Here is a 27,902-nt window from a genome sequence, read left to right on the forward strand (position 1 = left end):
TTATGTTGAATAGTCACTTTTTGTTATATAAATGCAACGATGCAATTAGTTTTGCTACTGAACATATATTAAATTTGTTCAGGAAAGTTGCATGGGCATATATCTCGGAGGGAAAAAAAGGAAAGAGTGTTCAAATGTGATTGCGACAAGGAGTTTGGCGTGATTGCGAAAGTAGGTGACCTCTGACAGAAATTGAAATCAATAAAGTGCAGTGGAGTTCGTGGTATACACAGAACGAAAGTAGCTCTTCTTTGCAGCTTTGAGGTTATGTCGCTCGAGTCGGAGGAGGCAGAGCGTCGAATGTTCTATTTTCGTTTCGACGAAAAGTGTTTATTCTTGCCAGTCGTAGGCGCGCGTTACACATTATAATGCATCTAAATGCGAGGAGAAGTCACGAAAGTGCCGTGAAATAGTACAAACATGGACAGAAGAAACTCTGATGGATCATTCACAAGTGAAGAACTCGTTTTATATCAAAGGCAATTAACAAAATTAGAGAACAGAAACGTGATAAATGCCTTGTGCCAAAGACTATTTATTCGTGAGTACGATTTTCATGAACTTATTTTTACATATCAATTTATTCTTCCTACAATTCTATCATTTTTCTGCGCCTTAGCGTAATACGGTTGAAAAATTATTAGATAGTCGCATTAAATATTCATGTTATCACTGTAAAAATAAACAAATACATTTTAATATTAAATGTAAAATTATTTTATGAATTTTATATCGTTGAGAATCTAAGATTCATGAAATATGTATCCCGTTTAACCTCTCGTTTAGAGGTTGAAAGAGCCTCTTAAATGTAATAATTTTTTGATAATGCATTCAGTCTATTACAAAGAGTAATTCTTATCTTTTTTGAAATAGTGTGCTTTAATTCAGTATGTGAAACGCAACTATGGAACAATTACATGGAGATATCAACGGTTTTGGAGAAGGTTAAACAGTTGGAGGAAATGAAGACGGAGTCGCCGAAACGGTCCCAGGGGATTGGACGATTCATAAATTGGCTCAAACAGAATGGCGCGAACGTATACGGAGCAAGCGTGGCTGAATTTCCGGGATACGACCTAGGCTTAAAAGCGGAACGTAATTTCCTTGAGAACGAGTTGATTTTAAGGATACCTAGGGAACTTATTTTCAGTATTCATAATGCGGCTCCAGAGCTGGTCGCTCTTCAAAACGATCCTCTACTACAACTTATGCCACAAGTAGCACTTGCGATTGCCCTACTCATTGAAAAACACAAAGAATATTCGAAATGGAAACCTTATTTGGATATTCTTCCTACTACCTATACAACCGTGCTATACATGACTGCTGCAGATATGAATGAACTTAAAGGCAGCCCTACATTAGGTAAATGTCGATGAAATTTATTAGAAACGTATCTATTTTGATTTCTTTTACTATCTTAATTTTGTAATTTTTAACTTTTTGCTAATTGAAGAATATACAACAACAAGATAGTAGCTCTAACAAAAAATAAATAATATTAAATTCTATTTTTTTATCGGAAGAGAAAGAAAGATATTATATTTAAAAGTGTAAATATTTGTTACTACAAGTAGTATTAGTTGACTATGAATTTGTAGCAGAAAGTTCCAAAAACTGATTTTATAGTAATTAATTTGGAGTTGGTTTTATTACTTTACTTAAATTACCGAAAAACGAAGTAGTGTCCTTATTATAGCAATCCTTTCATTTTCTATCGAAATTCGACTTTACTAAGTTTTAATATAAATTTTGTTGCAGAGGCCGCTTTGAAACAATGCAGAAATATTGCAAGACAGTATGCCTACTTTAATAAGTTATTTCAAAAGAACAATAATGCTGTATCTGCTATACTCAGGGATGTTTTTACTTATGAAAAATACTGGTAAGTAATAAAACAACGATTTTAATATTTTCATATTTTATATAAAATGTAATTTATTTCGCCTATGAGTTGTTTATATAAATAAATATGTTTTACTCTTTATATACGTAAGTTTGAAGGATAAGCTTACAAGCTTACTAGAAATTTACTAAGTTTTCCGATATTAAAAGAAGTTCCAAAACAAGATCTTATGTAATATAAAGTTACGCGAACTTATATCTTTTATGTTGCGTTAGATTTTATCGGTCATTGGAATAATTATCAAAAGCTCTATACAATCGTATGTACAATCGCCCACATCTACAAAATCAGTGTACAAATCAGATAAAAAACATTACATTAGAAAATATTACACTAATGCTTAATCCTGTGCAGTAGTTCGTGCTTTTCATATCGAGTATCTAAATTTAAAGTATACAATCGATTTTTAATGTATGTATGCTTTAACTTAACATAAATGTGAGAATACTGTTATTATTTTTTTCTTTTTCTGTATTTTTCTAAAGACTATTACAAAAACACTTAGGTCAATTTATTTCATATAATCAGGTATGGTCTCCCAGCTGTCGTTAGCATCTAACGAGTCATTATCGATGTCACTCTTGGGATCCATCTCTCCCGTAGGTTCTTGGTTTTCGTTTTTCTCTGGCCTTCTCGCCGTTGACGTGGCTACCACGTTGACCATCACGGTGCTTAAGCTGCTCGAATTTGATAGTTTCCTGGCTGCCATTACTGGACCCTGAAACACCGCTCTAGAAAACGTGTTGCTGTACCTATATTTCTGTTTCTGTCGGATCCTGCATACGATAAATATCGCTAGGAAAACTACAAGAGTTACACCAAGAATTGCGCCACTAGCTATTATGCTGGGTTTCACCTTCGAAAGAGTCTTTCCTTTCTCGCTTTTGTTCTCATCTTCACCGAGAATGTTGCTAGTTTTGCTGTACACGGTTTGAACGTTGATAGAACTTGGTTCCTGCTTTACTATCTCCTTAACGAAGCCAGATTCTACGATGTTTGAAGTATCGTTGACGCGTATCGTTTCCGCGTCGTTGTTGATGAACATCACGCCAACGTCGCTCTCCTGTACGAGCAACTTTCTTTTGTCTTCATTACCAGAGAACTCTCGTTGAATATCCTTCATGAATGGGAAAGAATCGAAGGTTGTCAACAGATCAACAATCTGCACTGTATGTTGTCTCTCCTTGTCTTCGTTCTCGTTGTTCATCTTTGAAGCATCAACAAGCTTTGCATCTTCGCTGTCAGTCTTTGGTTCTACATTAGGCATCGATCGTTCGGTCGTGAACTCTTCAGGATGAACGAGATCCATTGAATTTGACAATGAATCGATGCTTCTTGAGTTTTCAGTCGAACCTGACAAATAATTACCGACTTCTCTATCGTAGTTGTCATGATTTACTATCGCTCTTCCTTCGTGGAGGTTCTCTTTAGGCGACAAAGAATTTGTTGCTTTCAAATTATCCGTTTCTTTTATTCGATATTCATCGTTAGGTTTGTGAGCTCTGATTCGCGACACTTGAGCCAAATGGACTTTGCTAGATCCTCTCTGTCTCAACGCAATCAGTTCCTCCAAACTCATGTTTCTCGATTTAAGAAGACGCTCCAGTCTCTTCCCTGCTGACCCAGAAGCAAACAATTCAAAGATCTCGGCCCGGGCTTCTGGCTCCACTTCCGACACGATATCATCGTAACTCTTCTTCTCTGTTGCATTTCTATCCCGATGATTTTTCAGACTATTATTATCATCGTTCTTCGCGGCTGGATTCTTCGAAAGACCTTGACGCGAATTCTCCAACGTGGAATTGATATCACGAGACATTGCATCCAACGCAGACTCTAATTCCTGCATTATGGTCCTATCGTTCTCATCAGTGAAATTACTAATCTGAGTGCTCTGTTCCAGGTCGTAGTATATCACTGGCGTATCACTCTGGTATTCCTTCTCGGAAGAAGCGTTATAGTCCTCTTCAAAATGGTCCATGGCCTCGCCTCGTTGGTCTTCGTCATTGGGTATTCCGCTTCTATTAATATTAGTCGAATCACCAAGAAGTTGCTCTTGGTTTCCAGTATTCATGGACAAATTGTTCGTCGATTTTGAACGTTCCGTAGGGCTGAGTATTTTCTCGATGCTCAACGTGGATCCTCTATCCTCCAGGTGACTCTTGGAAGTCTCGAGTTCGGTAGGGCCGCTGACATTCTCGTCTTTCATCATCAGCCAGACGGGAGACACGCCGCTCCGTCCTTTCTTGTAATCGGTGAAATCGGAGAATTCCATGATTTCGTCCTCGTCTAAACTCTCGGCTCTGATTTCACCACTACCCGATGATTTCACAGTGGCGTCGTCGGCTTGCAAGAGCTCCATGGAATTCGTCGCAACCGGCAACGGCATCGATGTCGTAATCTTAACTCGCGGCAGATCGACATTAGCGAGAAACGATTTTCCAGCCGTTGCATTTCCTACTTCTGAATACGTTTCGCCGTTGTTTACTTTGTCCGAGAATGCTCTCGCGTTTGTCCGATTCTTTGGCGATTCTATGGTCGTCGGAATCATAGAAATTACCACTTCTTCGTCCTTCTGAGAATTCTTCGTTTTTACAGGTTCCGTAGCGAGCGTCCATTGCGGTTTCCCAGTGGTGGAAAGTTTGACGAACGAGTTGGTCATCATCTTCGCAGACTCCTCGTAGTCCTCGCTCTCGTCGACGTCTCTCATCTTCAGAGCGTTGATCACGTCAGCTTTGCCCTTCAACAGATCATCCAGAGTCAGATTCCTTTGCTGTAGAATCTCGGACAAGCTCAGACCTTCCTCTTGTTGCATCTTCAACAGCGACTTCAATTCCATGGCGTTCTGTGAGAGAGCAACGCCCTTGCTAGCTACCTCCGCGGCATTTTCTTCACCGTTTACTCTCGACCAAGCTCCAGAATTGTTTTCTGTTCTCCCTTCCTGCAACATTTCGTTTTCGACCAAAGCGAATTCGTAGTTTTGCGGTGGCCTCCTTTTCCTCGGTCGAGGCTTTAGATACTCTTCGTCGTTGAATTCGTGCTCGTAGTCGTTCGGTCGTGCTTGAAATATCTCTCGATATCTCGCTGATGTTATCTCCTTGTGTTCTTCCAAGCCTCTGTCTAGGTCTTCCTTCCTCGTTTCCTTGAACGTAGCCACGTTTTCGCCAGTCCATGGTCGATTTCTCTTCCGTGGTAGGATCTCTTCTCGTTCACGGTATCCGCGCCTGCTTTCCGTTAGTTCACGGTCTTCGTAGTCACTGTACGGTAAACGAGGACCGTTCCTGGAACGAAGAAAAGTCCCTCGCCTGTTGTTCTGACGATATTTCGCTGCACGACGATCGTAGTCGTCTTCCTCTTCGCTGTTGTCGATTTTGTCGCGGGAGAAGCGGGAAAATTGGGAAAATGGAAGCAACGGAACCGTGTCACCGTCTCGCCATTTCGGCTCCAAGGCCTCGCCGTTGTTCCGCCACTTGCCCACCAGCTCGGCCCCCAAGTTTTCGTCCCTGGCTTCCGGTCGGCCTCGTGTTTCCTTCTAAAAATAATCGACCGTTGATAAACGCTTCAGTGAATTATTTGAGTTCGCGAGAGTCTGAAATAACAGGCTCTTTGAGCGGTTTCTTCTTCCACCAGCGAAACTTAAAAAAAAAAAGCATTTTTATATACGAAACTGAATTTTATTCTGAATTTTTACTGAAATTTTCAACTGGAAGTCAATACTTTTTTCGTCGCTCAACGTCATTCGAAGCAATTCCGAAATTGCCAAATGTAGTTTCTCATCTTCTATAAGAATGTAATAGAAAGAAAATACATACTTTCCTACTAAAAAGTATTGGTAACTTTGAGAAAGCTAAAAAAGACGGAACGATCTTTCAAAAGATGCTTTAAACATATTTCCCGTTGTCAAAAACAAAGGAGATACTTAGTTAGCGTTGTTTGGCTGTTCCAGCCTCTATATAGTCAAATTACGTTCTCCGGATTCATTCTTTATCCAATCGTACTTTCCTATTGTCGGTAAATTTCTAAAGCTTGAGAGACACGCGAAACAATCCCTCTGTTGATAAGAGCGATCTTCTCGTTTCAGTTTCTCGCTAAAGATTTTGCAACCAGCCTTGTTTGTTTGCTAGAAGGACTCGAACGAACGACTCGATCTCGATCGATATCGTTAGGTCATAGATGAGCGCTAAACTACGGACGTTACTTTTTTATTCTGCGTACGAATGCAATGCACATTATGGGGAAATCTGCAGAACGCGCATGATATGCAAAAATATACGAAATATCTAATAAATGTACGCATATATATATAATACACAAACATACAAAAGTACGATAGACCATGACGATTTTCTCGACGATTCAGGTTCTATTACTCTATTTGTATTCATGAAAATATATATCCACATATCTGGATTTAAGTTTAGTTTTATTCTGTATTCTACTGGATTCAAGCAATCGATGTTATGTTATATAAAATAGGGAGTATCGCGACAAAATACTCCGATATCGAGCGATTCAAATTTCAAGATTTAACGAGATCATACGATGAGAAAGGACACTGACTCTGACAAAGTATTGCCATCTATGACCCAACGATATCTGTTAACGAGCCTAACTCAACAATACCAGCTGAAGGTTAAACGGAAGTGCAGACTTTTGAATATGGATAAGTGCGATAATTAAATAATTATTTTCATATGTAAATAATTTTTACGGAGAATCCGATAGCCATAATCACTAATCGCTCAATTAAGGTCGATAAGGTAAAGAAGCAAAGTAGCGTAAGAAATAGCCGAGATCAATTCGTTTCTCAAAATTTAGAAAATTCAGGCTAGTAATTTCGCGCTTAACTTTCCTGCTCTTTTTACGTCATTTTCTAGTCATTTCGCGTTTTTCTATTATCAAAAATTTATCGGGAATCTTTTTATCGCTAGAAAGTTTCTTAAGCCTTTACGCAGACAAAACGAAAAAACAACCGATTGGCACGCGTAGTAATTTCACGTAATTTCTATTTTATGCGTTGAGATTTTCCCCAGATACGAGAAATGTCCGTTCGTTGAAACGAGAATGAGATTGAAATGCAACATTTCGGCAAGGCTTCGCTCATGCGCTGTAATTTGAAACGCGAGATAAAACGTGGTAGATGAAGAGAGTTGCAAGATGGAGGCCAACAATTCGAACGTCTTCGTATCGACCGAAGATATGCAACCGCTTTCTCTTTACCTACGACCTTGATCGACCCTGAGCCAACCGCGTTGTAACTATAACCCTGAAACTCTGCTTCGAATAGCGACGCAAAAGTACACGAATTTTCCATTTTCCTCTATTTCCTTGCAAACGAACGATAGAACGCAACTGATCGACGAAACGAAATACGCGCGCATCAGCTCTATTCGTTCCAAAAAGTAGTACAAGGTGATATATTTAAAAAGAATGCACCAACTCTTTGGAACACCTTAATAATTCTCAGTTTCGTACCGTAATATCCTCTTCTCGTAAAGAGAAAATCAATGAAACTCGGTTGTAGGAGTCGTAGAAAAATTAAGTCACTTTAGAAGGGGAACAACAAATTTTAGAACATTACGTCGATGTAGAAACGGTTCGCTGGTTTTCTCTCGGTTTGCAAACAAGCAAATTCTGCTCTCGCGCCCGAGGAACGACACTGACCATTATTTCGCGTGGATTTTCACTCGTAACGTCGTAACGTTTACTACGCGCATCGTCCTTCTGCGTCGCGTGAATCTCGTTATTTTCAGACGTGACTTTATCGCTCTTATTAAATAACATTAAAAAGGAGAAAAAGTGGAACAGAGATTTCCGTTACCTTGTTCGCGATATATTCTTTCCGTCGCACGCTTTTCGACCTCGACTATCCACAAGCAAAACAAAATATCTATCTGTAACGCGTCACGGCGATGTTTCGACCTAGCTTAGCTTCCATCAAATCGATCGTGAAAGTTTCATCGCTCAATTTGATCGCAGCAATTAATTAATTCGCTGATGGCGATCGCTTAGCGATTTCTCCTCCTCTTTCCCCTTTGATCTTTCTTCTCAGATCTACGAGACAGCGTAACGTTGCGCGTTCATAAACGAATGAAACAAGCATACAGCTGAGCCTCTCGTATGTGAACTAATAGCAATAAATAAAAGCAAAATAGCATTGCGGTAATAGGATAGCTACTTTTTTGCTATTAAATTTCATTCTTCGAATAGAGGCCAAGGAAATTGTTAGCTCGTTTTAGCATCTAAAGACCGCATATTTTTTCAGCTGCTAAGACTGTATAAATTTTCGACGTGAAAGCTATCTACGTACTCGTTATTTTCATTTGATGTTTATGTCTCTCGATACATGCGAGACAGACGTAAAAGATAACAGTTATTTGTGAAATTTTTACGAAGAAAGTCATTGATAAAAAGGTTTGATTTTCTTAGTTTTCATTTTTGTTTAAACAGAAAACAGTAATGGTCGCTAAGTTTTGAAGAAATTTTTCAAAAAATTGAACGATCAACAGGTATCGATCTTCGAATATTCTAATACTAGTTACGAATAGCCATTGCGAGTGATCACAATGTTCTTACCAGTTACCGATAACCATTATCGAAGAGAGAATCTTTCTTGATTGTCGATAACTTCATATTTAAGGATAATTCCTCGAGAGAAATTTTTCCCGTCAGCGATGACCATTGTTCACGACGGAATTGTTCGTGGTCATAACTATTATTTGTGACGTATTTTTTTGTCTTTCTCGACAATAACCGTTATTCGTGACGGAACGAATAATGGTCAATATCGGTGACCAAGAAAATTTTCATGGATAATGGTTACCGACGATCAAAAAATGATTCTCTCGCATACATATAGTGGTAAAAAATTCTTCCATTTATAATGGTTATCGGTAACAAAAAAAAAAAAAAAAATCTCATCGATGATACTTATCGGTAAGCAAAAATATTTTACTCGTTTATAAGTGCTATTTCATTATATCCAAAATCGATTAAAATAATTTAACAATTCTCATACCGCAATATTTTTTTCCATTTGGGTCACAACTGCTACGATCCCCGAATCATAGCAATTGTAACAGGACGACAACTGTTCGGACGACAGAATACTCGGAGAATAGAACGTCGAGGCATTAGGATATTTGGTTACGAAAGATTCTTCGAAAGAAGTATCAGTCAACGAAGAGCTAATTGAGAAAATACGACGAATGTTCGAAGATCGTTTAACCGCGCGTATTATGCGAAAAGTAAATAAATAAGTAAAGCGTTTGCAAAGTTTCGAAGTTTCCGTGCGCGGTGCCAGCTTTCTCTTTCTCTGGTTGTCGTGTGCTACTGTGCGCGGCCAGTTCTCTTTCTTTTTTCTTCCTTTTCTTGTTTTGCCGGCCTCGACGTGCGTTTTGACATTTGCCATCGTCGGATACCGCCAAGGAAACGACGAGAAACTCGTTGTGGGTCTCGTCGTTAACCTACTGCCTTACGACTTCTTTTGTTGTTATCTAAGTTCGTTGCCGTAACACCTTGTCGGATGACACGAAGTTGGAATACGTACGCGATCAGCGGCGATTTTCAACCTGTCTCCTCTCGTGACACGCGTAAACCGATTATTAAAATTTCCCTAGCACAGCAAGAAATAGATTCGGTCGACACGTGGCTGTCGTTGTTTCTATTTGACGATCCGATGGGAAAGAGGGCAGTGCGAACAAGTGTCCGTAAAATTAGCATCGTCGGTGGTTGGATTTTTGCAACGAGATCAAAACAATGAAAACGATTGGAAAGATTGTTAGTTACGAACGTTCAGTGGATCACGACGAATCGATCGCGGCTTCTTTCTCTTCGTCTCCTTCTCCCTTTCCTTCTTTTCACCGAATTACGAAACGAGTAACAAGGTTCGAATTAATAGGACGTTTCGAGATTGTCGTTCATGCTGTTTCGCGAAAATTGTTGGATATTAGCGTTCGATGCTTTCACACACAAACTCGATGTTGACACGTGGCGAGTATTTAACGACGTGTCTTGTACCACTGCGGAACAAAATAACACTGTTTATTGCGAGTATTCGTACGCAGTCTTATCTTCCAACGAGACGTTCTCCTATCAGGTTTCACGTTCCACTTTCGTGTCGAATTTTTCTATTCGTACGAAAGTGCTGCCAAACGGTACGAAATTTAACAGACTCGGACTCGATCAATCGGTCACGTAGCGTCGAAAGAGTCGATTATTCGAACATTTCCGACTCGAGAAAGACTCGTTGATGTCAAAAGCATCTGAGGATTATATTAGGATAAAAATAAACGAGAAGGCCAGTACGCAAATAACGGGATAATTACCAGAATCATTGAACGAGAATCCTTAGAATCCTTGGAATGTTTGCAGCCTATCGAAAAGCTAGAAATTTCACGAACTCGTTAAAATATTGCCAAAACTCTGTACGATGATTGTGAAAAAATGAAACAACTACCAAGCGAACTGCTAGATCAATTATTTTGTTCGATTAGGCTTACGCGCGGAGACGAGCGTACGACGATGAAAGAGAAATTAAACAAATTCTAGACGGTCGTTCGACATAGTTGGACCGAATCATCTCTGTGCAGATATTTGACTATCTTCTCGAACGGTGGTTAAAATTGTGTATAGCAATTACTCAATCCAAGAGTATTTCTTTCATTGAGAAACACGGGCTAGGACTTCTGATGAAAACAAGTGGCAAATGTTGCCTTTACATTTGTTACTTTCTTCTAATAATTCTCATATACCGTGGCAGGAAAATATGTAACGCTTGATGTCGTTGATTGCGTAATAGAAATATGACGTCGAGTTTGTACGTAAATGAGAAAATTCAAAATTTCGACAAAATTATTTCACAATACTAATTAGCGATGTAATGGATTCGTGTAAAATACATATAGCGGCTATTAAAGGTTTCCCACTACCTGGGTAATTTTATTATCGTATTTATTTCATCATAGTACAGAGACGAATAACGTTAACAACGATAGGCTTCTGCGCCTTTTCGGCAATTATCGGTCGTACGCGTTACTCGATCGCATTCTATGTATCTTGTAGAAAATCATAATCCCTTAGGATACGATATATACAATAGGGCAATAGGAAAAATGCAATCACCGAACGCGTCAACGCGCGTTAGACACGAACCCGAACCGAAGAACATTTACCAATCGTCGGCAGCGTATGTAACTGAAATTTCTCTTTCGTTTCTTACCCGATGGCTCTGATCATCGTCTCGGGTTACGAGCTCGGCGTTCGTTCGAACGCGCTCGGCTCCGGCGAGCCTATCGCGAGGGAAATCGAACGTGAAAAGCATCAACAAGAGCAGATAGAATGTTTTCCACATCGTTGCAGTGCGATCGAAACACGAACAGCTCCTGGTCGTTGAAGCACCAGTTCTCTCTTAGCTCGTCCACGATATCGTGGCTGCTCGGCTCCTCCGTTTTCGCCGCCTCCTCCTCCTGCGCAAACAGGTGCACGAAAATCGCCGCGATACACAGGAAAACGAAAATCGCGTTCTTCCTGTTGCACAGGCCGAATATATCCTCAGGGTTCATGCAGAATCGCTAGGAAGTCCTGCCACGCTTCTAATTACCGGCTCGCGGTTTCTTCCGTCGCGGTTAATTCGCTTTTGTTCTCGCGAGTCTTCGTCTCCCTCTACAGATTCTCCGATCTTTCTCTTCGAACCTTATCTTCGTACGTTATTTTCAAACGTTGAATGAGAAACGACGGAACGCAGCCTCGCAGCCTGTCGTCCAAACGTTCCACCAACTTTCTATTCCACTTGGAAATACGTTTCTTTCTCCTCGCCACGATTTTCGTTGTTTTAAAGCGGCTCGTACAGTAGTCGCGAATAGTCGGAGTTTCCTACGAGTTTGAATTTTTGGTCGAGGACTGTGCATTTGCAAGTGTGTTTATCTCTTTGTCCTCCCGTTTTATCACGATCTTGCTTCTTCTAATGTGAAATACGATATTTGGAAATATGCTTCTCTCTCTCTCTCTCTCTCTTTCTCTCTTTCTTTCTTCGACGTATTTTTACCACGGTTTTGCTCGTTCTAAAGTAGACCACACGGACGAACAAACGAATAAAGTCGTGTCTGAAAATCTGTCCCTTCCTTTTCCACCTATTTTTACCAGGATATTGATCGTTTCGACGCAAAACTACACGAGTGCCAGATCTTTCAGCGATTAGTCTTCGTTCGAGCGGCTATCGAATCTGAGAATATGTTTCCCTCTTCTTCGTATATTTTTGCCCGCGATTTCGCTCGTTTCAACCTGAATGCACATGCGTTAACGGACTCCTCGCGGATTTTCGTCAAACGTTTCCGTGCAACGGTACACGGTATCTCGCGCACGTTGTTAAAATCACTTTTAGGTGGATTTAGTCTCGTGTTGCGTATCCTTCTCCTCTTTCGTTTTCCTTCTACTCTGCGGTCGGATCCTTACGGCCGAGCGTTTCGTTACTTTCGAAGCGGCACGCTCCTCCACGCTCGGCAAATCGTTCTCGCGGACTGACGCCGGTTTTCTCCGTGCTCGGTCCTAAGTAAGTCGGTGAAACTCGAGAGCAGTCTTCTACTAAAACGCTCGCCGGGAACGCTCTCCTGTTCCCCGGCCAGCGATCGGCCACGACGATGATGAATTTCATCGCGACGATCGCTGACCCACGTTACCGGAGGCAACAACTCGTCCCTTCCCCGCGTACCAAGCAACGCAAGAAGCGTTAGGCGCGTGGAAAAAGTAGCTGCGGTTCGTTCCTTCGTAATAACAAGGAATCGAATTTGTCGCGGCGATCGACTGACGCTACGCGTGAGATTCGTTTCGGTTTCGGTTTCGGAAGCTTCATCCTCGCACACGCTGCTTCTTCTCCATTTACACGACGCTGAACAGACGTCGCGAGAAGCGAAAAATTTCCACTTTACATAGAAATCAGTCACTTTACTTAAGAAACTGTTACGTAGAAGTCACAATGTTGCAAATGTAGCGACAAGACGCGTTCGCAGCGTATGCGGAGAGAAGCTGCTGTTAGCGAAAGGACAGCGCTAAGATGGGCGCAAACGGTTCACGGAAGGAAACGAATCGTCGCAACGGCGAGTCGCATTTAGGACATGCGTCTGTCATCGAGAGAGATTAGCGATTGGACACGAGTATACGCGCGCAAACTGGCGAAAAAGCTGGTTGGCTAGTGGAATCAGAAATGGCAAACAACGGCAGGAATTATTTTCTAGAGTAAAATTACGTTTTAACACTTTGCGAACTCGCGTCTTACGTCCTTCGTGCGGTATCCCATAGAACTGTCAACTACTGTTAGATAAAACAGTAAAAAAGGCAACGAATGCTGTAAACGAAACGTTGCGAATGTGTTTTTGTGTTACTCGAATAGTACGAAACTGTTGTCGATATGTTAGATATTATACCGTTCGGTCGGTAAGTTCCTTCCGATTTTTGAGGAATTTCACGAAACGATAGTTGCCAATCCAATATATAACGTTTTATTAAGTAGAAAATTTATTAGAACGGAATAACTATTTTATGTATAACGTAATAACTTGAAATATCAGCGAACATTCTCTTGTATTAGATCGTCCGAAAAGTATCTTTCGTTTTATAAGGAAATAATGGATGCACATTTTATATTATTTTATCGAATTACGTATGATCCATTTTGTTCTATCAAAATAAAGATCACAACGTTCGACAGATTAGGTTTCATGTTTGTATAAGAATGTATCGTTGTAGAAGACCTGTCTGTAAAAGGAAGACACTTTTCGGACAAGCTAATACATCTCAAACAGGAATGAATTGTGTTTTATTGCACATTCATTCATTACAATCAACAAATTTCCTTTTCCTTTTGTCTTCCTCTCTTTCATTCCTCGCTCGTACAATACCGACGTACATACATCTATTTTCTGACTGTTCCTTCCGATTTTTAACTGTTTGATCGACACAAAAAATTATATTGAAAAGTTTCTCGCCGAAAAACCCATGAGGTTCTACAAGGACGAAGTATTCAATTTACGCGGAAGATGGAGAAGGGTTGTGCAACAGAATGCCATCTATATAATTCCATAAACGCGCGTCGAATCAAAATATAAATCGGAACGAACTTCTCTACCGACCTTTTCTCAGCTTATACGCTCGTTAGTGCATACAGTCCTCAAAGCGTCATGAAGGACGAAGGTATGTGAACTTTGTTCCAAAGATCTTCAGCTGCGACTTTTTCCGCCTCTTTTAATGGCAAAGCTAATTCCGACCGATCTACGAGACACGCTTCGATAGACTCAACCGCGAGTTCCGGAAGACTCGTTGCATCGAGAAGAGCTGTCGGCGCCTTTTTCTCCGCTATTCACGCGGAAGAGGATTGCGCGAAGCGTTTCGGATACGAAACTATAATCGAACAGGAAACTAAATTAGAAAAATGTAAACTTCTCGCGTTGCCATCGCTTTCGACGAATATTCTCAAATTTCATCCAGGTTTCGAAGCTTCCAGTTGCTGTGTTTTCTTAAAGATCGTAGCACGCTGTCTCCGTGTCGACACAGCGTTTGTGGTATTCACTTTCCCTTTTTTTAAGTTTCTTTCGTTTCTTCTAATTTTCAACGAATTATCGCTTGCGTCATTGCTAATTGGTCGACCGATTCTTCTTGCGTTCGCGACTAATGGATCTTCGTCTAGCAACGCCTGTAAATCATCCCCCTGTCGTTTCTTGCCGCTTCTGCGGACGTAGCTTATCGCTCAAATCGAAATGAAAATACCGGCTATGAAATTCTCCAAAGCATCTGCGATACGACGTGGCGTTCACGCGTGAGCAACGATCGTCGATAACGATCCATCTGATAGATATGACGAATAATTTGGCGCGATAGTTCCGATCCCATCCGAGTTTTCGTATTTCGACCAAGAGATTGCGCTTTAATCAGATACGTTCGTACAGGCGCAGATAATAAAGAAGAATCTTTCTCACGTCTCAGTACGTTATGGAATACGAAAATGCAATTAACGATTTCATTAATTCGTATGGGTTAATTATGCGACGGTTGTGCAACGATCGTTGTTTACAAAATTTCCGTGTTAAGAAGCCGTGCATTAAGCACGTTAAAAGTTGATTTTCATGTTCCTAGATCGAACAATGAATCGGTGAGATACGGAGATGAAGCAATAGGCACGTACGTCGGGCTTTATTTTTCAGTAATTAAGTGGTACAGTATATTTCATGGTAATTGAACAGGCGAAACGTCGAATAACGAGCGTACTGTATCTTCTCTGTTGATTCGCCATTATACGGCAATTAAATAGATTTCCATTATTGTTGGTAGGATCTTGCTCGGCAGGAAAAATTCATTATTTCTGTTTGCAGAGGATAATTTGTCTCATAATTAAACGTCGCGCTACTATATTGTATAGATGTTAAATATAATAATAGATAATGCGGCAGCTGAAACGAACAGTTGGATTTCTGCGCGACGTTCCCAATTTGTTGCAACCGCAGAAGCATAAATTACCAGTGAAAGTAAAAAAAGAATATTGTACAAAGTTTTGCTGCTATTTATTTGCAATCGTTGTTGGTTCGCGAATTTTTTCACTAATACTTCGAAATCAAAGATCGTAGAATATGATAATAATTTATTTACACTTTAGACTCATAGTCTGTTACAAGCGAGTCGTCTATACCTGTTTACGTGTTTTTTATCGCACTATCCGCACGTATCAGTGTTTTCGGATATAATACACCAAGCATAAGCGTAATAACGCTCCAAAAATCTATAAAATGTGAAAACAAAAAGTCATAATAGTGTTCGAATATCCGAGCAGTCTTGTTGCTTCGGTTGCTATTCCCCCTCCGTGTATCTGCTTACGAAAATATATTTTACGAAAGTACAGATTAAATATTATAAAATGTACGTAATGTATATCGACAAGTATTTATTATATAGAATTTATCAATTAATTGATTAAGCCCATTATCAAATTTCATTTCGTAGTATATCTCGTACGACTACAAATCGCTCGATACATTCGCCGGATAAACCGTAGAATCTGAGAACAGAGAAACGTTTCATTAGAAAATAAAGCTGTATGTACGAATTACAAATGGCCAGCGTAAATAGCGACAATTTCGCGATCGCGGTGCAATACGGAGGTAAACCTCCGTCGAGTGAATTCTAATAGAAAGTGCGCTCCGCGAAGATCTCACGATCTTCGATTCATAGCACGACCTTCCCACGTGCAGTGGACTGTGCATCCATCCCCACGATGTGCAAGAACTGCAAGAAGCCGCGCTGCTCAGCTCGTCTCCCGATCTCTATCTATCCTAGTCGAGCAACGATATTGCGAAACTACCAGTGACTCGTCTTTTATTCTCGTTTCCTTTTGTTCTCAGCATCATCGTCGTCGTTGTCGTCCTCGTCGTCTTCGTCGTCGCCACTCTCTTTCATCGCGCTCGTTAGTTACGCTTTTGTCGCGTTTTCCTTTTTAATTAACCGATGCGACGCTTCTTCGTTCATTGGTCGTCGCGTACAGGCTGAATCATCTAACTTGTATAATCGAATAATTTCTAGAACGTTGTTTAGAAATTAGAACTACGAGCTTAGAAAAATAGCGAAAGTCCTTGTATCGAATGCAATTTAATTTAATTCGCAATTATTATTCAGAGCAAAGGTCGCAGGTGTTTTGCGTTTTTGTAACGTTTCCAAGAGCAAAAGATTATTTATTTATTTAATTGTTTATGTGTTGTCGCAATACCTTATCTCATCTCGTATACTGTTCTCGGCGCAATATTTATCTTCGTATGTCCTTACAATCTCGCTAAAGTAGAATTAAAGCCAAAAGCAAACTTCGCACAGACCTCGACTTCGACTTAACCTATTTGATGTATCTTGCACCTATTTCCCTTGGTACATCATAGCCTAATAGGAAAAATGTATTTTGTAGTTCTTCTACGCAGGTTGACGAAAGTATTCGAATGCTACGTTAGAAACTTTTTTATTCGCCAACGGAAACTCTCTGCCTAAATTCGTACATTTCGTATGCAAGTATTGGGTTGACAACTAAGTGATTGCGGATTTTGTCACTAGGTGGTATTGACAAAATCCGCAATCACTTAGTTGCCAAGCCAATAGAACGCGCGCCATCTTGGCAACGCTAAAAACAACCTCCTTTATTCGTCTACCTGTCTCGATGTTCGCAGACGTTCTACATCGTTCGTATTTACGTTAAACTTATCGTTCGCTGGACCAACTCATTCATTCCACTTATTCGTGCCACAATGAACACACGCAAAATTGAAGATTCAGTCGACAAATAGCTGTATGTAGGTGTAATCGTTCGAGCGTAACCATTGATTTAATAAATAAATTTCTTTTGTCCCACGAATTTGCTTTGGACCAGAGGATACAAAACTACGCGGTAGGTAACGTTGTAGAATTTGTACTTACGAGTTACACTAACTGGGTAGTTCGTTTATTTAGACGAGTATTTAGAACATGTTCGTATCCAGATGTTATTAGACCATGTAAAACTTTGCTGTTTAGTTGAATGCGAATTTTGCAAGATAGATTCGAGAGAAGAATATTCTTCATGGAAGAGGGGGGAGAGAAAGATGGAGAGAAGGCTGTTCGTTCGTTATTCTTCGTTGACTAATTGTTCGTTTCGTATCACTTACCTACAGTTACAAATTAATTTCTATAATCAAGTTGTACTTTGTAATTGTCTTATTGTTCATTTTGTTTGAAGTTCAGCCACGATACGATCAAGCAAACTTAGAATAACAAACGATAAAGGAATATTCGTTGAAATCAGTTCAAATCAATTTATTCGTTGAATAATTTTTTTGACTCATTTAGCGATGTCACGATTCGATGTAGCGATTTACGCAATATCTTTTACTTTTAATTAGCATCTTATGCATGTGAATATTTCCGTTGCTTAACGAAAACCAGCTGTATCATCGAATAACGTGTTTGTACATAGAACGTTGTTCCATTAGAATGTTTACTTCCTATTTTACTTCCGTATGTTGATCACTTCTATTTTGAATTATTTTTCTTCTCAATCTTTTCTCTTTTTCTAATCCTTCTAGAGCTTGTTTCAGAAAAATTTCTTCTCGCCGATTATCGATAGTGCAATTTATCTCATCTATCCTGATATTTATAACGCGTTAAAGTTTCAACTCAATTTTGCCAAAATTAAACACATTTATTTCATACTTAACACTTTACCGACCGATAGCCGACTAATCGGTTTTTGTCGCCGACGCTTATCGACCGATAGCCTATTAATCGACTTTTTGTTGCCGACAATCTTCTTTCTGCTGGTCGGACGTGCGTATGCTGCTGAACTATTAGCGGTCGGTGAAGCGTTAATTAATAATTCGTGAATTATGGATCGTTAGAAAGAATCAATCGTCGTATAACAATTCGACGTAATTACATTGTAATTTCGATATTCGTTCTGTATTATATTTTGTAATTTATTTATCTAATGGAAGATTCGAAAATCAAAATACGATCTATCCCTCTCTCAGAATCTGTTTTCGTTCTTCATCCGAAAACTTTTACACGCCCGATTTATAGCGTTCCTCGCGTGCGTATTTCTCGTAAACGTTGAGGTCGTAATTTTTCAAATAACATGAGATTTCCATGTAGATGGTAATGCCAGTCTAACGTTTATCTATTATCTAACGTTACGTAGAGAAATGTAAATATCAAGTTTGGTGTATCGATCTCATCTTTATGGGACGTTATTTATCGCGGTTTTATATTCTCGGAGAAAACTTGTACTCGTAAAATAGTACGATGCTCGACGAGCATTCCCGCTGAAGAGAGTGTCAATTTCTTGCTCGTCCATCGTGGATGGCATTAACGGTTGCGCAAGGTCTATTACGGCTGTGCAGCTTGATATACTTCAACCAGTTGGATTTATTTGATAAGTAATAAACACGAAAGACAGCGAATTGCCGCGAAGTAAGTCTCTTTTATTGATATTTCAGAGCGAATTCTTTCAGTACGTAAATTAATTAACATTTATGAAACAGTTGTTAATTCCGATAGTTGTAATATTTTTAATCGCTGATTTTAATACGTCGAGACATTGGAACAAAAAAAAAAAAAATATATAGATTTATATAATTGAGCGTTCTACGTTCGAACTCCGACAATGGAAAAGAGACAACGAGCTGGAATTTCCAAAAGATTGGAGGAAAAAAATTGAAGATGGAGAAACAGATTTGCTAGCGAAGTTGTGGGAAATACGTTGAAACAAGGAGTGGAAACTCCGAGCTGCGAGGTTGAGGACACGAGAAATTTTCAGACATTATCTTTTGTCCGATTCTCGTTTGCAAGACATCTTCTTCGAGCGTAATCGTTCTCGTAACACGAATTTAATCGAACTTGACGCGTTATACGTGTTGGAGCGTGTTCAATTAAAAATTGGCCCAGGATATACGCACGCATTTTCAGATGTATTTTTCTCGAACACGAAGCATCTTACGATAAAATCGAATCCCACGTTTTTTACTTATTTTTACACGCAGTTTAACCTCCCGTCCATTGTTTGCTCCCGTTTCGTTCTGAACGAGCCAAGTGCAAGTATACTTGGCGAATTTTCAAACTCGATTTTCTCGGAAACGAAGCGTCGTGGGTGAAAAGTTTCTTCCGTATTCTCGACTTATTATCAACGCGATATCTCGTCGATGGATTTGAACGAAGAAGACGACGTGTCGTGGCTGGTAAGAGTGTGCTCCGCAGTCGTAAAACGAGAGAGGAGCCGCGCGCACTTTCACACGAGGCTGAAACTTTCATACGGTTTATCTGCTCGGTACGGTACGCACGAGAAGCGAGCGTTCGTTCCCTTTTCCCGTTCTTTTTCCACAGGATATATAATTTTCTATTATCACGTAAACGCGTCTGTTCGCTTCCAGTTTTCCAGCTGATTTGCTGAATCGCATTACCCTTCTTTTACGCTGGTGGCCTATTCGCGATGCATTATTTATTGTGCTCGCTGCTAAAGTAGTGGAAATGAAAAAGCTACTACCACGAGGAACGTTGATTCTCTCGCGACAATGATGAGTTTCTTTTTCGTCGGATCAGCGTTTCTTTTTTCTCTCTCTCTCTCTCTCTCTCGCACTCTTTCTCTGGCTTTTCTTTCGTCGGTTTTCTCTCGTAGCTTTGCTTTCGTTCCTAACTCGTAACTTTTCTTTCGTACGTTTCGTCGGCACGAGACGAGATAGAGAAATCGTGAAAAAAATATTTTTGTTTCTTTGGACAATGACGATTGACAATTACATCTCGAGCAGAAACTTCCCTTTGCCAGACGCCATATATCCGTACCATATTTGTTGATCGTAAAATCCGCTTTTGGAGCCAGATTTCCTCCTTTTACGTAAGAGGAAGTAATCTAATAGCCACGCGACAAGCAGAACGATCTCGACAACGCGATCGGAGCTTTCATTTGTCCCGTAGAATGCCCACTTTTGTCCAACTGTGACCACCTAGACAAGCCTAAACGAGAAAGCATCTGTGCGATCGCGTTGGCGTGAACATCGTCGAACGAAAAGAGAAAAATTCAGTAAAAAAAAAAAAAGAGAGAAAATAGCATGTGCGTAGATGTAAAAGCTTGGAACATCGTAGGAAATATTCGTCTTTTCAATTCCTTTTTATAATTATCGACCTTTTTTTTGTGTGTCGTAATACCTTTTTACGTGAACGTTTCGAAGAAGAAGGAGAATCTTGATTTGCCTTTTTCGTGTTAATTAATTAGATAGTTGTATTTATGACAAAAACGTAGTAGCAGGCAAAGTAATAGCTTACAGTGTTATTTAACTCGTTCTTCCGCGCAAACTGTTCTCTCTTGCTTAGTTTTACACAAAATTTTTACATATTTTTATATAGATATACTTGCCACACAAAACTTAAGGCTACTGCACACGTTCCACTTTCGTCATCCATTCTGTGTATACAAAATTAAAGTGACTAAAATGAAATGTTTCTTAAAGCACTTGAGATGCATTTTAAGCAATGACCTAGAATATATTATAAGATATACATCTTCTTTGCGGCTTCATTTCTCCCATTACTTTCTACCTATTCCTACTTTGATTCTACGTTCTGTCCTGTGGTACGCCCCTCCTAATCATGTTTCTATGTATACGCCATGTCTCGATGTCCAACAATTCCCAAGGTCACTTCCGTTTACATCCTTTCCCCCTCCAGCATTCCCCGCCTTCCTCCGCGCTTTTATTCCACCTTCCGTTCTCGCTCCTTTACCACCAAGTTTTATCTCCGAGTATCGTTCGTTTGCCAAGCATCCTTCGACTCTTCGCCTCGTTTCTAAAAGAGAAAACAGTAAAAGTAAAATTCATTTTTCTCCCGTCAGTTCGATGTAACGATAGAAATTGATCTAGAAACGAAGTGGTCGCTTCGAGGATTCATAAAAACATCTAAACCGGCGAATTTACGTTTCGCGTAGACGCGTGTATCTCGTCTTAGAAAGCGACTAAATGTTCGGATCTATTCTTTTTCTCTCTCTCCTTAATTTTCTTTCCCCGCTTTCGTTGCCATTTTACGAGGCTTTGTCTCAGTATTTCCATACAAGGTGTTCGATATTTCTCCCTGTAAACGGTATTTTTATTTGAGCGGATTCGCAGCCTGCGTTTCCCCAGCGAGAGAGAAAGTCGAGGGAACCACGACGACGACGACGGCAACGACAACGAGAACGATGGCGATGAATCCTCTTTTACTTCCATTTCCGGAATTGTGGGTCAAGTTCTTGCCCGAAAAGCAGATACAGCTGCTGCGTGTATGTGGCTTGGCCACCTAGCGTGCCTCTCACGAAGGCGAAAGTTACTTGCACGCGCCTCAGGACCGCTTCCGCGGTTAATACGATGTCTGAATATACAGGGTGTCACGATAGTTATCAAGATAGTTTTACATACCGTCGATAGTTCGAGAGAAGAATGGCACTAACAGGTGACGCGTCTATGGGAGATTTAGAAGGACGAAATTGTACAGAGCGCGTATGATGATAGAAAAATACACACGGGGCATCGAAAAGTAGAGTGTGTATTCGTTAGAACGTTTAACACGTGGTCTGCCGCGAGAAACTCCAGCTATGTGGGCCACGTGAATTATACGCTGCTCGACAGCAAAAAGAAAAGAAAAAAACAGCGAAGAAATATGTTCATCGACGCTCAAACAGCCTTTATCGCTATCCTGTTCAAGGATGAAAGAACTCGCGCATGTTTTAAGTTAATCCAGAAGCAAGTAGAAAATACTATCGCGATTGGTTGTCGCGTTAGAAATTCTGCGTTTCGAGTGAATGCAGATTTACGCGACGGGAAAAATTCTAATGAATATCGGGACGATGAAATAGAAAAATCGTAATATTCGAGTAGAAAATCATTTTACAATTCTTTCAATCTATATTAATGTTACAGCTGGGCAGTTTCTACGGTAATGACGAGGCAAAATATAATTCCCAGCAAGGACGGTTCACTCATGATCCACGCTTTGATCCCAATGTGGGACATGTGCAATCACGAGAACAGTAAAGTGAGTTTATTCATTCGTGTTTTATACGTGTACACTATCGTACGGAAGTATCCAGACATCACATACTCATTATTATTAATATTTTCAGTAGATTATCGAATAGGTGATTCGACGCGTGACATGCGAGCATAACCTATACTATCGTCATAGAGATACGTTGCTTATTTCGTTTGCATGTATGCACGTACACAAATTGTATATACACATAATTTTATATCTTGTTAAACATGTACCACATCCGTTTCGTTGTTAATTACTTTCTTATACTATAAAAAAATGTAATCGTTTTATCTTTTTTAAATGAAAAAAAGGTTTACACATTGAGGGATTCGATTCTTCCTCTTAATCCAAATATTAATTCAGAAATTGACGAATCTGAGGACGAGGATATTGTCGGATAACATAAATGGTTTTATTAATTATTTATTAAGACTGAACAATTACAGATATCCTATTGTACATAGCGGTTCGATCTATTCGTAATCTTGAGATCGAGATACATCTTGTCAAAAATAAGACAACAGTCAGATACGTAACAGCGATATGGACAGTTTCCTATGTTCTGCCCGTTTTCGTTTCAGATTACCACGGATTTCAATGCGACGTTAAACTGTTGCGAATGCTACGCTTTGAGAGATTTCAAGAAAGCAGAGCAAATATTTATTAGCTACGGGGCCAGAACGAATTCCGATTTCTTTGTACACTCGGGATTTGTTTATATGGACAACGAACAGGTACGTGTCTACTATCGTTCAAAATTACCTTAATTATCATCGTTCTACGATGTTGCAAATCCTATATGCCCGTACTATAATTGGCAAATTTTTTAACGAATAGCCTTTTTAAATTATTTCTTTATTATTTATTAGGTTTCTCAAAATACTAGCTTCTTTTCACGGCTTTATTTATTATGTCTTGCATAGAGCAAACGTAATTATATCAATTAAAATAATATTATATTACAAGAAATAACAACATAATATATTATTTATACCACGCATAATGAATGGATATAATAGAGACAATTTCACCGACTAATAAGCAAATAATTTACTCATAGAGAAAGAAACATTTTGCATTTATTTCTTGCTCAAGAGATTAAGTAAATAATATTTATGTTTTTATTCTTGCAGGATGGCTTCAAATTACGGCTTGGGATCAGCAAAGCTGATCCTCTCCAAAAGGAACGCGTGGAACTGTTAAATAAGTTAGATCTGCCAGCGGTTGGGGAATTTCTATTGAAACCAGGAACGGAACCGATCTCGGATACGCTGTTGGCGTTTCTTAGAGTATTCAGTATGCGTAAAGAGGAACTGGCGCATTGGATCCAGTCGGATCGCGTTAACGATTTGAAGCACATGGACTGCGCACTGGAAACTGTTGTCGAGGAGAATGTCAAAAAATTTCTACTTACTAGGCTGCAGCTGTTAATTGCTAATTACCCGACGACTTTGAAGGTGAAAGTGAAATAAGACATCAGTTTGAAATACTAGGCGACCGCTGTGGCGGCATGAAAATTGCAATTCTTTCTGTTTTAACGCGTTCCCTCTTTTTCCCCTTTTTATAGGAGGATCTGCAATTACTCGAGACCACGTTGCCTCGAATTAAGAAGTTAGCCATTCAATTAAGGGTAACGGAGAAGAGAATTCTTCAAGGCGCGCTCGAATACGTGCAACAATGGATCAAAGCTTAAGAATCTGAATTTTAATTTCTATCGATGAAATGAAATCTTTATTTTTATTTAAATATGAATCTTACAATGGAATATAATTTCTATGGATCTGATTTAATTGTAGTTCCGAAATGATGGATAATTTAACACATCATTTGACGAATGACCGAACGTATATAATATATATAATAACGTGCAAAACGACGAAGGATAGATAGAAAAGGGAGCAAATGGTGTAAAATACATTAAACTATATAAAAAATTGAACAAACTATATATCTATGTGTATTAACAAGTATACAGTGCAAAATAATTGCATGTTCCACAATAACGTAAGTCTTGCTTTCGAGAGATGAGAGCTTCGTCAGTATAACGTCGTTTTTAAAAATAATATCGATGTTTCCTTATCGAAATATAACTTTTCATCTATGTGCTGATCGAACTCTGATCTCTGATCACAAGAAATTACAAATATAATACTCTTAATTTAGCTTTGATAAAGAAAGAAAGAGAGAGAGAGAAAGAAAGAAAAAAAAGAAAGAAAGAAAAATAACATGTACAAACGAAATGTTACTATTCATGGATATTTATTTTTCAAAGGAGATAGTTAAGAGATCTAATTCTTTATGTAAGCTATTGTGCGGTGTTACACAGGCCTACAAAATTCAGACTTACAAACGATTAATACACCGTAAGATTTGTCGATAATTGTATCGAATTCTAATAGTACGCATAAAAGTAAGACAAACAGCGAGTTCCAGATACTTCTCAGCCATTAAAAGTTGTATTGTATCATGTTTACCCCCGAGATTTTATGCGTTTATATTTAAGATACAATTGAAGGCAGTACGCTTATATGAATGGTAACTATACATACATATATGAAAAAAAATATATCAATGTATTTAAATAAACGCTATATATAAACCAGTTCAATCGCGTATAACAAAGGATAATAAGGTAGAATAATAATTAATTAGAGATCGCTACAGCAGGACTGATAGCTCTGTGTATTGCTTTTTTCAATACATCGGGGCAGACATGATACAGCCAAATGCAAATGTCACGATAACTTAACGTTACATTTCTCTTCTAATACAAAACATAGAAAATTCACGACGTGATTACATTACTTTAATAAATTGCTAAAAAATTACGTTTACTATCTGATCCAAAAAGTTCAATATATTATCGGAGGAGTTACATGAGGTTCTTAATTATAGTTTTTAAAGTAATATCATTTACTTTGCGATCATATGAGTATGTCGAGTAGAGGTGAGTGTGATGATTCTGTATTTTACATGATTGCTAAAAAAATATACAGATATATGTTTATTCTCGAGAGAAAGAGAGGCGAGTTTATTTCAGAACTTTTTGATCAGATATGATCGAATGCATTTATCGATAATTTATAAATTATTTGTTGCCAGTCGTATTTAATTGTGTTTAATATATACTACAAAGTGACTTATAGCAACGGCACGTTTCATTATTACGAATAATTTTTAGCAATCGTCTTCAGACCTTGTACGACTTACTTTTATATCCGTCATCTAAAAGTTGCAATTTATACTTATAGCGCGTTCTGCAGTCCGATTTTATTGTTTGCTAAGGATACATTATTATTTCCACTAGTATAATTTGCAGACTCGTTTCTTAATTCGCGGAGTATCATATCTCTGACTGACTCTTCCTTTTGCTCTTCATTGCAATCATCTTTTGCTTCCTTCTTGACATTTACTATATCGTGATCTTCTTGAAGATGCAAGACTAAAGAAGGTAAGGCATAAAATATTTTGTCACAAAGATTGCACTGGAATGTCTTGCCATCTGTTGCCTGTAAGCAGTACTCGTAATCTTTCATAGAACTATATGTTTGTCTATGCAACGCTAAATGCTTTTCATGGTCCATAGCGAGAATAAATTCGTAAGAACAAATTGGACACTTTAAGTTATGCTTTGTCCACATTGTATGCGCTTTTAATCGATGCAAACTATCATAAACTTTACCACAAACAGGACACTTCATGCATTTATGATTATTTAGGGTCTCTCTGCTTTCGTATAATCCACTACATTCCTTACATTGATAAGTTCTTTCTCTTTTACATGTATGCTTAAACCAATGCTTTTCTAACTGTGGTAACAAATCAAATACTAGTTTGCAGAGAGTACATACGAATCTTCCTCGATGATCTCTTTTCATAGTGAAGTTCGATGCTCGTATGTCCCAATGTTTCTCGAAATTATTTTTACGCATTAAGTTTTCGTTACAAAACTCACATTGGTCTTGATGTTTAGATAGATGATTAAATAACATGCCAGGCTCTGTATTTGTGTAATTACAAAAGGAACATACAAAAGTATCATCTTCCTTGTACACATGTGAGTATAAGTGTTTTTGGAATGAGTTTGAAGTGAAAAACATTGCACCACACGCTGGACATTTTAAATAAGGTTTACCTCTTTCAGTATAATATAACGGCAAAGGTCTGAAGCTTTGTAACCAGCCAGCATTATCTTTGGAATCTAGAATATTTTGCTGATCCATAGAAGACTCTTCGTAATCTATTTCTTCCATGGCTGGCACACGTTCGTCTACGTCGGTAGAAATGATTGAATGTTCTTCCTCTTTTATTTCAACTATTGGTTCATGCTTCGGTATCAGTTTTCTCAACAATAACATTTTATTATGTCGCTTAGAGCGATGTCGAGATTTAGACTTTTTGTTAGCCAAAGAACGTTCATTATTTAATTTCTTTGTCATTAATGCATTGTCCGATTCCAACTGCGTTATTATTATAAACTCTTTATTATTAGGTACAGAAGTAACATACGACACAGGTGAATCCGGTCTCAAGTCATCCCAGTCACTGACAGTGGATTCACTAGTGACTTCTGAATCATTTTCAATGGACAAAAGTTCAGAGGATACGTCGTCTTCTTGTGATCCAATGTCATCGTCATCATCTTCCGCGGAAAGGAGCGCTGTTCTTAATATTTCTCCATTCGATATTGGATATTTATCTTTTTCATAGCTTTCTCCATCGTTTCTTCTCTCGTTAGTTTCTTCATTTCCTATTGCGGTTTTTGAAAAATCTTTGCATTCTGAATCCTCCAGCGTTAGCATTTTGCGTTTGTAAAAATCCTACGATTTGTACTTAATTACTGCAACACATAAAATTAGACATTACTCTGCTAATAAACTGTTTACACGAAGAGTTCTCAAAGATGAAACATAACCTCAGCTTCCATTTTATGCACCGCATCTTTCACTTTTAAACAGCTCAATCGTAAATGAACGATGATTAAATCAAGTCTTTAAACAGTCGTTGTTAATGATCAAGTAAACAAATTGTACTTACATGTGAACATTTAACGTGGCCCCTCCTCACGACGCTCTTTGCGGTGCAAACATCGATTTGTATCTGCGTGGAATTCTTTAAAGACGTATCAAAAGACGGACAAAAAAAGTATGTACCATAACGTGGATTCGTCATTTAATTTCCAAAATTCCACGCGAAACTCGTAAGTCTCGGAGTTCTCATTATTATTCACACTTGAATAACTTTGATCAGCTGTTTTCTGATTACACAAAATTGACAGGACGTCTCAGTTCGCGTCCAACCGATGACCTGCCGATGGTGACACGAAAAGTATCTCTCAACTTCTCTTGGTCGAATTTCTTGTGTTTTATGACATTTATTCGAGGTAAAGAAAGACTACTTGAAATACCTGTTACGATTATGTCGAAAATTTCTGCTGTTTACGTAT

The 27,902-nt window shown here is 38.9% G+C and overlaps 3 protein-coding genes and 1 long non-coding RNA gene across 5 annotated transcripts; 1 reads left to right on the plus strand and 3 right to left on the minus strand.

Moving 5' to 3' along the window:
• Positions 1 to 35: 35 nt before the first annotated feature.
• On the plus strand, positions 36 to 25,007 carry LOC100740861 (actin-histidine N-methyltransferase). The gene is made up of 7 exons (XM_003488285.4): positions 36 to 541; positions 874 to 1,365; positions 1,762 to 1,885; positions 22,342 to 22,456; positions 23,038 to 23,190; positions 23,590 to 23,913; positions 24,024 to 25,007. Exons 1-7 carry the CDS (start codon positions 421 to 423, stop codon positions 24,147 to 24,149), a joined length of 1,455 nt encoding a protein of 484 aa, XP_003488333.1. The 5' UTR covers positions 36 to 420; the 3' UTR covers positions 24,150 to 25,007.
• LOC100740738 lies at positions 1,919 to 12,521 on the minus strand. Its single transcript, XM_003488284.4, has 2 exons — positions 11,127 to 12,521; positions 1,919 to 5,438 (listed from the first exon to the last, which is right to left on the minus strand). Exons 1-2 carry the CDS (start codon positions 11,256 to 11,258, stop codon positions 2,418 to 2,420), a joined length of 3,153 nt encoding a protein of 1,050 aa, XP_003488332.1. The 5' UTR covers positions 11,259 to 12,521; the 3' UTR covers positions 1,919 to 2,417.
• LOC117151481 lies at positions 15,514 to 17,655 on the minus strand. 2 transcript variants are annotated; one of them, XR_004461457.1, is made up of 2 exons: positions 17,122 to 17,655; positions 15,514 to 16,816 (listed from the first exon to the last, which is right to left on the minus strand). It is a non-coding gene; the product is annotated as an uncharacterized LOC117151481 (long non-coding RNA). The 2 variants fall into 2 exon arrangements; XR_004461456.1 differs by lacking the exon at positions 17,122 to 17,655 and adding an exon at positions 16,880 to 17,007.
• On the minus strand, positions 24,699 to 27,891 carry LOC100740980 (zinc finger and BTB domain-containing protein 17). The gene is made up of 2 exons (XM_024366672.2): positions 27,494 to 27,891; positions 24,699 to 27,296 (listed from the first exon to the last, which is right to left on the minus strand). Exon 2 carries the CDS (start codon positions 27,256 to 27,258, stop codon positions 25,702 to 25,704), a length of 1,557 nt encoding a protein of 518 aa, XP_024222440.1. The 5' UTR covers positions 27,259 to 27,296; positions 27,494 to 27,891; the 3' UTR covers positions 24,699 to 25,701.
• Between the last annotated feature and the right edge of the window lie 11 nt (positions 27,892 to 27,902).

Source organism: Bombus impatiens, unplaced genomic scaffold, assembly GCF_000188095.3.
Source record: "Bombus impatiens unplaced genomic scaffold, BIMP_2.2 scf_0225, whole genome shotgun sequence".
Classification (NCBI taxonomy): Eukaryota; Metazoa; Arthropoda; class Insecta; order Hymenoptera; family Apidae; genus Bombus; species Bombus impatiens.